The sequence below is a fragment of the Gopherus evgoodei genome, chromosome 20, assembly GCF_007399415.2.
Source record: "Gopherus evgoodei ecotype Sinaloan lineage chromosome 20, rGopEvg1_v1.p, whole genome shotgun sequence".
Lineage (NCBI taxonomy): Eukaryota > Metazoa > Chordata > Testudines > Testudinidae > Gopherus > Gopherus evgoodei.
In genome coordinates, this window is record NC_044341.1 from 127,591 (window position 1) to 142,797 (window position 15,207).

The window sequence follows — 15,207 nt, forward strand, 5'->3', positions numbered from 1 at the left end:
GGGAGAAGGTGCGGAAGTGGGTGACAAGAGTAGAGCAGATACAGATCACGGAAAGGCCCAAGGAAGGATGCCAAAAAGGTGGGGGAGGGGCAGGGCCGTGAGTTAGCATTCCCGTCTCCATGGTAGCTGATGGAACGCTGCGAGTCTTCCCCTCCCTCCCGTAAAAGGCCTAGGGCGCAAGCGCGGCCCAGTCGTCAGAGCGGAGGGGGTGCGGATGGCGCATTACAAGGTGCGGGACTGCAACTTCTTCCCGGAACCCACCGCCTTCTCTTGGTCCCCGCTCCTCCATCGAGGAGTCTCGGTATCCCGCTGGCTGCCTCTGCGCCCTTCTCAGACAGGCCCGGGCGAAGCCGGCTCGCCGACCCCGGACCGCTCTGCCCCGCGCTAACGTTGTTCCCATCCTTCCCTCAGGCCACGGACTCTAAGCGAGAGCAGTTCCGCCGCTACCTGGAGAAATCCGGAGTGCTGGACACGCTCACCAAAGGTAAACAGCTCCGTGTCGCTGCCCCCAGCGTGGGGGAAGGTAAATGCTCCCCCTGCGCCGCGCGGGGAGCAAAGGTCCGTGTTCTCTTACCCTTGTGCCCACAGCAAGTGGTTGCAGGGCCTTTCTCTAGCAGCTGCTCTCCGTGCACCCTCGCCGCCCAGTATTGTCAGGTGGTAGGTGACCAGTAGCCCTTGTTGAGAATCCTGTGGGTCAGGACTTAAGGTACTTGAGGCCTTATTTTTTTCAGCGTATTTACTATTTCTGTAGCACTTTACATATTCAAAGCAAAGTTCTACTTGATTTCAGTTGTCACGTTGAGCACACCCCACTTCTGCAACTTTGACCCATTGGCCTCGATCCCCTGGCCTCATTCCACACAGTGGGCACCTGTGCGTTTTGGTTTAAGTGACTTGTTCAGCATTGCAGAAGCAAGCATAACATTCAGTTCTTCAGGATGGCATTCAAGGTCTGTAACCATGAGACTATCCTTTTTCTCCCTATAATTCTCTGCTTTATTTGCTCCACAACATTCAGCCTCTACAACAAAGGAAGCAAGGTTCTTTTAGACAAAAGCCTCATTCGCTACACAGTTCTGTTTGATTCCTGGTGCAATGAATGAGTCAGAAGTCTTGTAGGGTGAAAAAAAGTATGTGATCATGTAACTATGTGCATGACACACTTTAGACTTAAGGTCAGAAGGGACCATTATGATCATCTAGTCTGACCTCCTGCACAATGCAGGCCACAGAATCTCACCCACCCACTCCTGTGACAAACCCCTAACCTATGTCTGAGTTACTGAAGTCCTCAAATCATGGCTTAAAGACCCCAAGGTGCAGAGGATCCTCCAACAAGTGACCCATGCCCCACACTGCAGAGGAAGGCAAAAAACCTCCAGGGCCTCTTCCATTCTACCCTGGAGGAAAATTCCTTCATGACCCCAAATATAGCGATTAGTTAAACCCTGAGCATGTGGGCAACAGACACCAGCCAGCATCCAGGAAAGAATTCTCTGTGTAGTAACTCAGATCCCATCCCATCACAGACCATTGGGCATATTTACCTGCTAATAATCAAAGATCAATTAATTGCCAGAATTAGGCTATCCCATCATACCATCCCCATTTAGTGCCTCATCTCTGCCTGTTGGAGATATTTGCTAATAGCAGACACAGATGGGCCAGGTGCCATTTTAGGTTACCTCATCATACTATCCCCTCAATAAACTTATCAAGCTCAGTTTTGAAACAAGTTAAGGTTTTTTTGCTACTAGTACTACTTCTCTTGTAAGGCTGTACCAGAACGTCATTCCTCTGGTTAGAAACCTTCATTTAATTTCAAGTTTAAATTTGTTAAAGGCCAGTTTATATCCACTTGTTCTTGTGCCACCATTGGCACAAGAACAACTCCTCTGCCTCCCTGGGGTCTATCCCTCTGACCTATTTAGAGTTCAATCATATCTGCTTCATAGAATCATAGGACTGGAAGGGACCTTGAGAGGTCATCTAGTCCAGTCCCCCTGCACGGTGCAGGACTAAGTATTATTTAGACAATCTCTGATAGGTGCTTGGAGATATTTAAGAGCAGGTTAGACAATGATGAAGATTCCCACAACCTCCCTAGGCAATATTATTCCAGTGCTTAACCACCCTGACAGTGGGAAGTTTGTCCTAATGTCCAACCTAAACCATCCTTACTGCAATTTAAGCCCATGCTTCTTGTCCTATCCTCAGAGGTTAAAAAAACAATTTTCTCCTCCTCCTTGTAACAGCATTTACGTACTTGAAAACTGTGTCATATGTCTTCTCTTTTCCAGACTAAATAAACCCATTTTTTTTTTTTCAGTCTTTCACTAGAGGTCATGTTTTCTAGACCTTTAATCATTTTTGTCCACTCTTCTGTGGATTCTTTCCAATTTGTCCATATCCTTCCTAAATGTGGCGTCTAGAACGGGACACGTACTCCAGCTGAGTCCTAATCAGCACAGAGTCGAGCAGAAGAATTACTTCTAATGTCTTGCTTACAAACTCCTGCTAATACATTCCAGAATGATGTATGGTTTTTATGCAGCAGCGTTACACTGTTGACTCATATTTAGCCTGTGGTCCACTATGATCCCAGATCCTTTTCAGCAGTACTCCTTGCTAGAAGTCATTTCCCATTTTGTATGTGAGCAACTGATTGTTATGTTCCTTCCTAAGGGAGTACTTTGCATTTGTCCTTATTGAATATTCATCCTATTTACTTCAGACCATCTCTGCAGTTTGTCCAGATCATTTTGAATTTTAAATCCTATCGTCCAAAGCACTTACAACCTCTCCAGCATGGTACTGTCTGCAGACTTTCTAGCGTACTCTCTATGCCATTATTTAAATCAGTGGTCACCAACCCCTTGATCGCGATCAACTGGTCGATCCTGGAGCCTCTGCCAGTCGATCGCGATCTCTTGGCCACTAAAAGTTGCCTCCGATCCTGACTGAATGGCCCCAAGTCCCTCCGAGCTCGCCCTAGCACTGCTCCAGGCGAATCACTCGAGGAGCCGAGTTTGATCCGGCACAGTGGGACTCAGGCACGTCTCTGCAGCCCCTTGGGTGCATGTCTCCATGCCTGCCCCCGGAGCCACCTCCCTCCCCCCTGCCCGGGGCTGTACAGATGTGCCAGCAGGCAGGCGCTTCCAGGAGCAGTATGGGGCCATGGCAGGCAGGCAGCCTGCCTAAACCCTGCTGTGCTGCTGACTGGAAGCTACCTGTGGTATGTGTTGCCTGGCTAGAACATGCACCAAGCACCCCTTCCTGCACCCCAACCCCCTGCTTAAGCCCTGAGCCCTCTCCTGCACCAAACTCCCTCCCAGCACCCATACTTCTCACCCTGTCCTGCACCCCAACACTCTGCCCAAGCCTGGAGCCCCCCTCCTGCACCAAACACCCTCCCAGAGCTTGCACCCTTCCTGTCCCCACCCCCCGCCCCAGGGTCAATCAATGCACACCCTACAGCTGAGAATGTCATAAATCAGTGTAAAAACAATCTCTGAAGGATTTTGGATCTATAAACCAGAGATGACACTAATAAAAAGTACAACTCATAAGATGTCCAAATGTAGTTACTTTTAACTTAAATTTTTGACAAAGCAGAGTCTCTCAATGGAAAATATTAAGCAATCGTACCCATATGTCTAATTACCAGCGCTGGCTATAATCTGAGTTGTGGAAGTACCCAAATCACCATATCTGGATTGGGGTGCCACTGGGTTAAATACTGAATGAACAAACAGAAAATCTGACAACTTCAGTAGAAATTCTGTATTAGTTTTTATCCTGCCCTCATCACCTGTATAGCTCACAATCTAAAAGTCAAACAATATACAAATAACTTGAGAGAATTAAATATTTTTATATACTCTTTAGTTTTGTAACTGCATAAATATCCACTTCCTCAGCTGTTCCTTAGCCTATAAATCATGCATGTTTTTTCTTTTGTTTGTGGTTTTTTTGTGTCTGTAATGGCAAAATTAGTCCTGATGCTTCTCCCCTCTCCTTATTTTTGTCATAAGTGCCTAGTAAAAAGACTCTGCAAATATAGTGGTGCATAACAAAAGTCTGTCAGAGAGAAAATAGGCATTATGCTAATGAAAACATATCACAAAACCCTGCATGTGCATACTTAAGCTTGTAGAAAACATATGGTATCTTGAGTTTCAGGAATAGTCTTATGTAATTAAAGGCTGTGTCAGAATACATTTTCACAAGCAGACAGTCAAGGTTGCAAGTTAAACTGTGCAACCTTAACATTCTTCTTGTTCGTTTTTGGATGGGATATATACACTAATTCAAAGGGTATTATAGAAAGTGTTCTCATAGCTTTCCATTCTTTATTTTTTGTTTCTAATATATTAAACATTTGTTTTATATATTTCTAGTTAGCTTATATTTTCTCCTTGAATGAAAATGAAAGCAAGTAATCTCTGTTTAATTGTTTTATTAAGTGCTGCCATAGCATTTAGGTCAAAACTGTTGCGTAAAATGGAGCATCTGGAGGCTCAATACACTTTCACAGTTGGTAGGGATATCCTACCACTGGGCAAAGTTTCAGATGATAGTGAATGTTTTAGAATGGAGCTAAATTGCACATACATTCCGTCATTTCATTTAAGAAACATGGTGTGAGTGCAGATCAGCTTACTATTACTCACTTTCATCACTCCATGGTGAATACATATTTAGAGTGTGGAGGACACTTCACTCCACATGCAGTCTTTTTAATGTGAGTAAGTTTAGCTGAAGTTAGTGTTTTTGCCACTTTCAGATAAATCAGTGTGCTCCATTTGGTAGCTCTAAACCTGTTGTTGCTCACTAACAAACTAGTCTAAAAGGATATAGCTACTCTTCAGTTAACTGACAGTGAACTCGAGTAGCTTACACAGTTGTCCTGGAAGGGAAGTTTCGGAGTCCAAAATTACATGAACGAGTCTTGAGAATATCCAGGCTAGCAAGTTAAGATGTGTTGGCTAACTGCCAATACATTAACTTGGTATCTACAACAATGGTATTCTATTCCCAGTCACAAATCAGTTTAAAAACAAAAAATCCTCAACTGTGGACATACTGACAGTGATAAATTGTATTCATTTTGGCTTCATTCCAAGTTCAGAAATCTAAGTATTAATCAAACAGGAGAACTGGTGGCTCAGGCTCTTTTGAGGATTCAGTCAACAAAGCATTGAACAATTAATACTTCAGAAGTTCGTGCCAGGTGGTTGTCTTTGCACATCTGCGTTAACTCAAAATATTAGTTATTGAGTACCATACTCAATGTAACACTCTGAGTTCCCCTGCAGATGAGCACAACATATAGATGGGTGATGGAGGAGCCAAGTGTGGGACTGTAAGAGTGCAACTGCATTCTTGAGACATTTAGGATTCTTGCTTCCACGCTAAAAGCAAAGCAGCAGGTGGGTGCAATTTGTGTTTCCTCCTGGCCCCCCAGTAAAGGAGGCCTGTGATGGAGGAGAATATTGACTTTTCTAAACTTAGTAAAGGAGATTCTCTCTCTGGCTACACTAGAGAGCGTAAGGTCTCTAGTGTAGCTGCTCTGAGATGATGGGAGAGAGGTCTCCAGTTGGCTTCATTACTCCATCCCTCTCCAAGTGGTGGTACCTATATCAGTAAGAGAAGCTCTCTGACATAGTGTTGTCCACACCAGCACTTAAATGGGCATAAATTATGTTGCTCAGGGGGATGGCTAATTCACTCTCCTGAGCAACGTAATTTATGTTGATTGTAAACTGTAGTGTAGATTACTTCAGATAAGTAACAAATATGATAGTAGGCAACTACTTTACTGGTAGAGAATGTATATATCCTGGAACTATTATTAAATAGCTATTAATTTGATCAGTTATGGAAAAAATATAACTGCTTGAAAGTCACTTGCAATATTTGTGTTTATTTAAATACAGAATTTAGTGCAAATATTTAGCTTTACAGTTATTAAAGAACTGTTGAAAAAAGCTTATTCAAAATAATTCCAGCTACATAACTGTCAAAACTTATGTTGAATGCACATCAGTCTCTCAGTAATACTCTGTATAATCACTAATACCTGTTCATTGTCCTAGCTTTTATTATAGTCAAAATATCTTTGTATGTGAACGTTTTTTAAATTAGTGAACATCACTTTTAGAATATTAATCTGGAAGTAATTTTTTTTTGTCTCCTATGTATTACCATTTGACTACTGGTGCACATTAAGAAATTGAACAATTTGGGGTGTCTTCTGCTTTCAACTGTTGTATGGCTTTTTATTTACAGTGTTGTAGCCCTATATGAAGAGCCAGAAAAACCAAAACAGTGCACTGGAGTATCCTTTTTCTTCCTTCTGTGAATTGATTTCAGACAGGTGTGAGGCAAAAAAATGGAAGCATAGTCCAGGGCAGATTACTTGTTTGTCTCCATATTATATAGAGTAAACAAAATTTTATTTCCATATTAAATAATAACAGTAGCAATTTTTAGGGAAATGTCACTCAGTCAACCAGTACAATAGAGAACTGGAAATTTAACTCCTGCATGATAAAGTCCTTTCTACCAACAGCCTGAGGCTTTTGGCTTATCTAACCCAGGTTTGTTTTTTGTTGTTCGATTTTTGTATTTTGTTTTGTGCAGAGCTTATGTTTAATAGTCCTTTGCCTTCCTTTCAGTATTAAATGTTTTCTATAAGGCTACTTACCTAGGAATGCCTCCCTTTTATTGCAGGTGTACTGCTTAGTTTGGAACAGTGTATTTGCATAACTGCTAGAATAGAAGGTTAGTGCTGACAACTCTCTAGTTCTTCTTAATCTTGCCAGGCTTCCTCTTTGACCTCTTGCCTCAGTGAATTATGAGGGCTTACTACACAAAAGTAATTACTGTCTAAAATTTTCTGCCTTACTATTAGTATTCTCTTGTTCTTATGTTGTGGGAGAAGGTAAAAGGAGCATCTTTCAGCTTTTATTTTATAATAGTGCCCTTCTCAGTCTTCTTCACAAGCTAAGTAAACCTGCTGTTCTCCTTCCTTGTGTTTTAAAGGGCCTGCAGACAGCCATGTTGCCACCTTCTGTTAAGAAAAAAGCTAAACAGAATTTTTTTAAACTGACATCTGGTGTATCTTGTCAGTCTGCCATTATATCTTTCTCTACTAGTATTGTAGTTTATTCAAATTCAGGCTATTGTTTTTAAGTGAAGAAACTTAACTTTTATTAGCTTTCTGAAGCATCATATAGGAGCCGCAGCTCCAGAAAATCCAGAAGTAGAGGCCCTTCGCCTGGAAGTGGCAGAGATGAAAGAAAAATACGAAGCTGTGTTGGAAGAAAACAAAAAACTAAAAGCAAAGGTAAATATTGAAGAGTCTCCATTGCTGTATATTCTTAAAATGTAAATGAAAGACACATACACTGGTATTAGTTACTGTATCAGTAGTCAGTATTCATCTGTGATAATGCAGTGTCACTTCGTGCAAGTCTCAGGCTCTGGTGAGGGGTCACTCAATTGAAAGAACACTTTTCATGTTCTAAAATGACTAACAACTCAGTTTCTTTTTCTTAACTTTCTTAAAAGCCATGGGAAACAGTACAAGTACCAACTTAAGTAAAATGGAGTGGAAACGATAAGTAACTTCTTTTAAAATGGTGTAAAAAATCAACCTAGATGATGATTCTCCAACAGATTACAACATTTAATGCATCCAACAAAGTGGATATTCACCCATGAAAGCTTGTGCTCCAATACTCCTGTTAGTCTTTAAGGTGCCACAGGACTCTTTGCTGCTTTAACATTTTAAAGATGCTAACTGCAAAGGCTTCTTATAGAATATAAGTTCAAGATGGAAGAGACCTATTAGGTTAATGGGTTCTACACCTCACAGGATCTGACCCACTGGAGACCTTTATGTGTATGCAAAATACAATGTTTACCTCTAGTTTAAAATACCTCTAGTTTTCGACTGTGAAAACCTCTGAATGGAACTGAGTGTAAACTAAGGCAGAGTCATCGTTTTGGGTATACAGACTGTCTGCACCTCTCAGCTATCTCAGTAGGGCGTCTGTCTTAAACCAAATTATATTTGAGACAGATTTTCAAATAACTCATTGTACAGTTACCATAGTTATACTGATCCATACCGCACATGCAACTAGCTACCTAAATGAGGGGAGTAGAAAACAGTGCTGGTTCTGAAGTGTGACATACTTTTTCCACGCAGTGATGCTGTTGCTACAGTAACTTTACTTACAAATGACTAGTTTACTACATACTGTGTTTTACCTTCTACAAATTTGATCATGCAAGCTTTTCTACATGGATTATGGGACCTGCCCACAAAGAGGCCGAATCCTGCAAACTGCTATCTTAGTATCACCATATATTATCTAGTTGGTAGTTCCACAATAGAACAAAAGCAGTATTTGTCCATCAGTTGGTCCAGAAAACACCTACTTAACAATAAACTCATTGGTCCTATTAATGATCCCGCCATTAAATTTGCTGTCAAGACATATATGCATAAGAATGGCCACACTGGGTCAGACCAGTGGTCCATCTAGCCCAGTATCTTGTCTTTTGACAGTGGCCAATGCTAGATGCCTCAAAGGAAATGAACAGCAATTATCAAATGACCCATATCCTGTTGTCCAGTCCCAATATCTGGCAGTCAGGGGCTTAGGGACATCCAGAGCATGGGGTTGCATCCCTGACCATTAGCTAATAGCCATTGATGGACCTATTCTCCATCCTCCTATTGAATCCTTTTTTGAACCTAGTTATATTTTGGCCTTCACAACATCCGGTGGCAACAAGTTCCAGAGGTTGACTGTGTGTTTGTATGAAGTAGTACTGTCTGTGGTGTGTTTTAAACCTGCTGCTTATTAATTTTGTCAGGTGATCCCTGGTTCTTGTGTTATGTGAAGGGGTAAATAACACTTCCCAATTCACTGTCTACACACCATTCATGATTTTATAGACCTCTATCATAGACTCATAGACTCTAGGACTGGAAGGGACCTCGAGAGGTCATCGAGTCCAGTCCCCTGCCCTCATGGCAGGACCAAATACTGTCTAGACCATCCCTGATAGACATTTATCTAACCTACTCTTAAATATCTCCAGCGATGGAGATTCCACAACTTCCCTAGGCATTCTATTCCAGTGTTTAACTACCCTGACAGTTAAGAACTTTTTCCTAATGTCCAACCTAAATCTCCCTTGCTGCAGTTTAAGTCCATTGCTTCTTGTTCTACCATTGGAGGCCAAGGTGACAAGTTTTCCCTCCCTCCTCCTGATGACACCCTTTTAGATACCTGAAAACTGCTATCAGGTCCCCTCTCAGTCTTCTCTTTTCCAAACTAAACAAACCCAATTCCTTCAGCCTTCCTTCATAGGTCATGTTCTCAAGACCTTTAATCATTCTTGTTGCTCTTCTCTGGACCCTCTCCAATTTCTCCACATCTTTCTTGAAATGCGGTGCCCAGAACTGGGCACAATACTCCAGTTGAGGCCTAACCAGCGCAGAGTAAAGCGGAAGAATGACTTCTCGTGTCTTGTTTACAACACACCTGTTAATGCATCCCAGAATCATGTTTGCTTTTTTTGCACAGTGTCACACTGTTGACTCATATTAAGCTTGTGGTCCACTATGACCCCTAGATCTCTTTCTGCCATACTCCTTCCTAGACAGTCTCTTCCCATTCTGTATGTGTGAAACTGATTGTTCCTTCCTAAGTGGAGCACTTTGCATTTATCTTTATTGAACTTCATCCTGTTTACCTCAGACCATTTCTCCAATTTGTCCAGATCATTTTGAATTTTGACCCTGTCCTCCGAGCAGTTGCAATCCCTCCCAGTTTGGTATCATCCGCAAACTTAATAAGCATACTTTCTATGCCAACATCTAAATCGTTGATGAAGATATTGAACAGAACCGGTCCCAAAACAGACCCCTGCAGAACCCCACTTGTATAACCTTTCCAGCAGGATTGGGAGCCATTACAACTACTCTCTGAGTACGGTTATCCAGCCAGTTATGCACCACCTTATAGTAGCCCCATCTAAATTGTACTTTCTAGCTTATCTATAAGAATATCATGCGAGACTGTATCAAATGCCTTACTAACGTCTAGGTATATCACATCCACCGCTTCTCCCTTATCTCACAAGGCTCGTTATCCTATCAAAGAACACTATCAGATTAGTTTGACATGATTTGTTCTTTACAAATCCACGCTGGCTATTCCCTATCACCTTACCACCTCCAAGTGTTTGCAGTGATTTCTTTGATTACCTGCTCCATTATCTTCCTGGCACAGAAGTTAAACTAATGGTCTGTAGTTTCCTGGGTTGTTTTATTTCCCTTTTTATAGATGGGCACTATATTTGCCCCCTTCCAATCTTCTGGAATCTCCCCCGTCTCCCATGATTTCCCAAAGATAATAGCTAGAGGCTCAGATATTTCTTCCATTAACTCCTTGAGTATTCTAGGATGCATTTCATCAGGCCCTGGTGACTTGCAGGCATCTAACTTTTCTAAGTGATTTTTTACTTGCTCTTTCCTTATTTTCTCTTCTAAACCTACCCTCTTCCCGTAAGCATTCACTATACTAGACATTCCTTCAGACTTCTCAGTGAAGACCGAAACAAAGAAGTCATTAAGCATCTCTGCCATTTCCAAGTCTCCCGTTACTGTTACCCCCTCCTCATTTGAGCAGTGGGCCTACCCTGTCCTTAGTCTTCCTCTTGCTTCTAATGTATTGATAAAAAGTCGTCTTGTTTCCCTTTATTCCCATAGCTAGTTTGAGTTCATTTTGTGCCTTTTGCTTTTCTTTTTCATATCCCCTCTTAGTTGCCTTTTCCAAGCTGAACAATCCTAGTCTTCTTCATATCTCTTCGTATGAAAGCTGTCCCATACCCTTAATCATTTTTGTTGCTTTTTTCTATTTCTTCTATATCTTCTTGAGATGGGCAACCAGAACTGCAAACAGTATTCAAGGTCTGGGTGTACCATGGATTTTTATAGTGGTGTTATATTTTGTCTTATTTTTCCCTTTCCTAATGGTTCCTAGTATTTTTTTTTTTCCCTCCTGCTGCTGCTGCACATTGAGTGATATTTTCAGAGATCTATCCACAACAACTTTCTTGAGTGGCAGCAGTTAATTTGGAACCCATGGTTTTGTATGTATAGTTGGTATTGTTTTCCAATATGCATTACTTTGTATTTATCTGCTCTGAATGTCATGTGCCATTTTGTTGCCCACTCACTGAGTTTTGTGAGAGGCCTTTGTAACTCTTCATAGTCAGCTTTGGACTTAACTATCGTGAGTAATTTTGTATCGTGCAAATGTTGCTGCCTCACTGTTTACTCCTTTTTCCAAATCATTGATGAATATGTTGAACAGCACTGGTCCCAGTAATGTCACTGGAGGAGGGGGAGGGGGAGTGGGAGGGGGATGCTACTATTTACCTCTCTCCATTCTGAAAACTGGCCATTTATTCCTATCCTTTATCTGCCTTTTAACCAGTTGCTGATCCATGAGAGGACCTTTCCTCTTATTCCATGACTGCTTAGTTTGCTTAAGAGCCTTTGGTAAGGGACCAGGTCAGAGGCTTTCTGAAAGTTCAGGTACACTATATCCACTTGATCACTCTTGTCCACATTTGTTTTACAGTAAAAAGGCTATAAGTATTTGACTTGAACATTCTGCTGAGTCAAGCTGTCATGCTTACCTAAATGGTCCTGCTTGGGTAAAATGGGAATGCTTCTTTGAGGGGGAAAAAATTAGATAAGTTGTGTGGGGAGGAAGGATGCAGTTATTGCATCTTGCAGGCATTTTTTTGTCACGGATGGCTTAAAATGAGAGTAATCTGACTTTAGAAGAAGGGAGACTTCCCTATGAAAGAGATCTGATAAACTCATTCAGTAATGAGGGCTGAATTATACCTAGTGTGTGGGCCAGAGTTGGAGTTTTGGGCCATATGCCACAACACTGTGAAACGGCGCAAGAGTCTGCCCTCAGGCAGTAACCAAGTTTGTTGGGGAAATCAAGAATGATTCAGTGTCATTAGGACCACCAATTTTTCTGCTCTCATTTCCTTGTATCCTTCCTCTGTATCTCTGAAATGTTTCTCCCTATTGATTAGTACTCTCTTCTCCCCTCCTATCTACTGTTTATGCTCTTTACTTCTTTTGTTCCATCTGTCTTTTTTGTCCTGAACAGTCACCCATTTCCCTGGGTCTTTGAGTTTTGTTGGGTTTCTGAAAGGCAGCAGAACAACTTGTACATGAGAGGATTGTGAGCAAAATTGTGTTCTAATCTACTTCCTTCATTACTCTTTTAGCATGCAGAGCATTAAAGAGGAAACATTTATTTTCCCTTTCCATTAAGAACTGTAACAAGTTTAAGTAACTAGCAAGTTGCCCTTTTCAGCTGGGTGCCTGTGTAAAGACCTCTGCACAGGAGAAAACCTGCTAATCTGATTCTCTTGTTATGGGCAGAAGAACAGTATATGCAATTAACTGAAAAACAAAACTTGACTAAGATCCAGTCCAGATGTTTTATTTTGTAGCTAGCTTGGTGTGCAAAAATCATGAAGCACCTTTTCAGCAGCTGTTGCTGGCAGCACATTGCAATAAATTTAATCCAACATTATTGTAAATGCCAGACGAATATTTCGATCAGGCTAGGAATTTCTAACCCATAAATGAAACATTTTAAATGCAAAATTAATACTGAGTGGCAAATTCTAGATATTCTGATATTTACTTTCATAACCTTACCTATGTCGGATTCTTTTCAAAGGCTCTGATGAAATCTACTTGGTCTGCAGCTACTTAATTTTTATACATACACTCTGAATTCTCCAATTTTAGATATGCATTTTAAGTGGCCAAATTATCACTAAATCAGTGTGAATTGTTGATTAAGGTTCTGATGGTAGGTTTGTCCTCCATTTTAAACTTTACTCCTTGGAATAGTTTCATGAATAGCTAATACCCATCCTAGTGGTGGCAGTCAGACCATTTTACTCCAGCATATTTCAGTACAGCATACAAGAATGTAGGACACTCATTCTTCCCAATACTAACTCATGAGTAGCTGGTATTGGGCAATCAATGTAAAACCCTCTCTTCTTTAAAGTAAGAAATTAAATATTTGTCAGTGGGAAAAACTGTCAAAAGCATTTAATGGATCTTGTGTACTGAAATCTCCTGACTTTAAAAGTCACTTAAGAACTTTTGAAAATCCTGCCCTGCACCTTTAAAAGCCCCCCCACATAGCTGCATTTTTGCACAATGCATTGTGTTTTTCTCTTCCCCCTCACCCCCACAAAAAAAAATTTACTGGGTATGCTTGTAGTCTTTGAAAATAAGTGGACCTATTTGTAGAATAAAGGTTGCTATAAAACAATTACTTCTCTCTCCTGTTGGGGTAATATACCTTCAGAGTTGTGTTTTTTGTTTTTTTTTACACATTCTATAGCTAATAAAATCACTCCTTTTTTAATTCTACAGCTGTCTCAGTATGAACCACCTCCAGAAGAGAAGCGTGGTGAATAAGAATGCTTTCACCTTTTGGTTACTTAACTGAATAAAGGGCTTCATCAGAAGTTTACTTTCTTGACTTTTTTTGGATATAAATATCTTGAAACATTTCATGCAATATGTTGGTAACCATCTTACAACTACATGAATTGCCTAGGGAAGTTGTGGAATCTCCATCCTTGGAGATTTTTAAGAGCAGGGTAGACAAACACCTGACAAGGATGGCCTAGATCAGTGGTCTCCAACTTTTTTACACCCAAGATCACTTTTTGAATCTAAAGACAACCCAAGATCTACCCTGCCCCTTCCCCAAAGCCTTGCCCCATTCACTCCATCCCCATCCTAAATCACTTTCATTGGGCTGGGGTAGGGGGTTGGGGTTCAGGAGGGGGTACAGGCTCTGGGCTGGGGCTGAGGTATTCGCAGTGTGGGAGGGTGCTCTGTGCTAAGCATGGGGCAGAATGTTGGGGTGCAGGCTCTGGGAGGGAGTTTGGGTGCAGGAAGGGGCTCCAGGCTGGGGCAGAGTGTTAGGATACCAGAGGAGATACATGGTGCTGGCTCTGGGAGGGGATCAGGGCTGTGGTGCAGGAGGGGGCATGAGGTGCTGGCTCCAGGAGGGGGGCTCAGGACTGGGGGTTGAGGTGCAGCCTCCCTCTGGGCAGCACTTACCTGCGGTGGCTTTTGAGCGGTGGTGGGCGCAGCAAGGCTAAGGTAGGCTCCTTGGCTCCACACCGCTACCAGAAGGAGCCAATGTGCCCCTGGGGATGGGGGAAATGTGGCTCTGTGTGCTGCCCCTCTGCAAGCACTTGATCTGTAGCTCTCCTGGCTAATGGGAGCTGCGGGGGAGGAGCTTGCAAGCAGGAGCAGTGTGCAGGGGTAGGGAGTCAGCCCCTGGAGATGATTGACTGGAAGATCTAGGACCACTGGTCTAAATAGTATTTAGTCTTGCCATGAGTGCAGGGGACTGGCCTCTATGACCTTTCAAGGTCCCTTCCAGTTCTACAATTCTATGAAAACAGGCCTTATGATTCTTAAGGTAATCTGCAAACATTCTTCTGTAGAGTTCTAAACATAACTTTTTATAAGCTTTTTAAAGGAGTTAACTCGTGATTTGAATGTTACACCTTTCAGAACAGGCTAACATTAAGCTTCATTTAGCACAAAGTGCCTGAAGTACACTGGATATTTCAGTAGCAGTATTAAAAATGAGTTAAATTGTATAAGATTAAATACTGCTTTTCATATTAGCTGAAAGGTGAGTTCTATTCCTTGCTATTTACAAATGTGAGGATTGATTACGTTGCACAGCAAAAAACCCACCAATGACAATCTATAAATACATGTTTAATGAACTATACCTGAAGGGACAAGATGTGAGGGATGAAGTTAAGGTGATAAATGCTGGCAGTCTCCATGCCTAGCTACACCATATTATAGGCTGGGATTGTCATCCGTTTACCACACATGTTATCACTTTTATTTGGTTGACAAATGATTTAGGTTGGGAGTTCATTTGGTAAATCAGCTGAGATGTTGTTGGTATTCTCTGTAAGGTTGCCAACTTTGGATAAATTCCTGGAGATTTAATCATGTGACAATCTTTAATTAAACATCAAGTATCAGAGGGTAGCCGTGTTAGTCTGGATCTGTAAAAGCAGCAA

At 41.7% G+C, this 15,207-nt stretch overlaps 1 protein-coding gene across 1 annotated transcript; it reads left to right on the forward strand.

Moving 5' to 3' along the window:
- MYCBP (MYC binding protein) lies at nucleotides 1-13,616 on the forward strand. Its single transcript, XM_030539195.1, is given in 7 exon segments — nucleotides 1-229; nucleotides 412-484; nucleotides 791-950; nucleotides 6,292-6,325; nucleotides 6,327-6,340; nucleotides 7,222-7,351; nucleotides 13,517-13,616. Coding segments are annotated over 7 exon segments (471 nt in total). The 5' UTR covers nucleotides 1-214; the 3' UTR covers nucleotides 13,562-13,616.
- The last annotated feature ends 1,591 nt before the right edge of the window (nucleotides 13,617-15,207 follow it).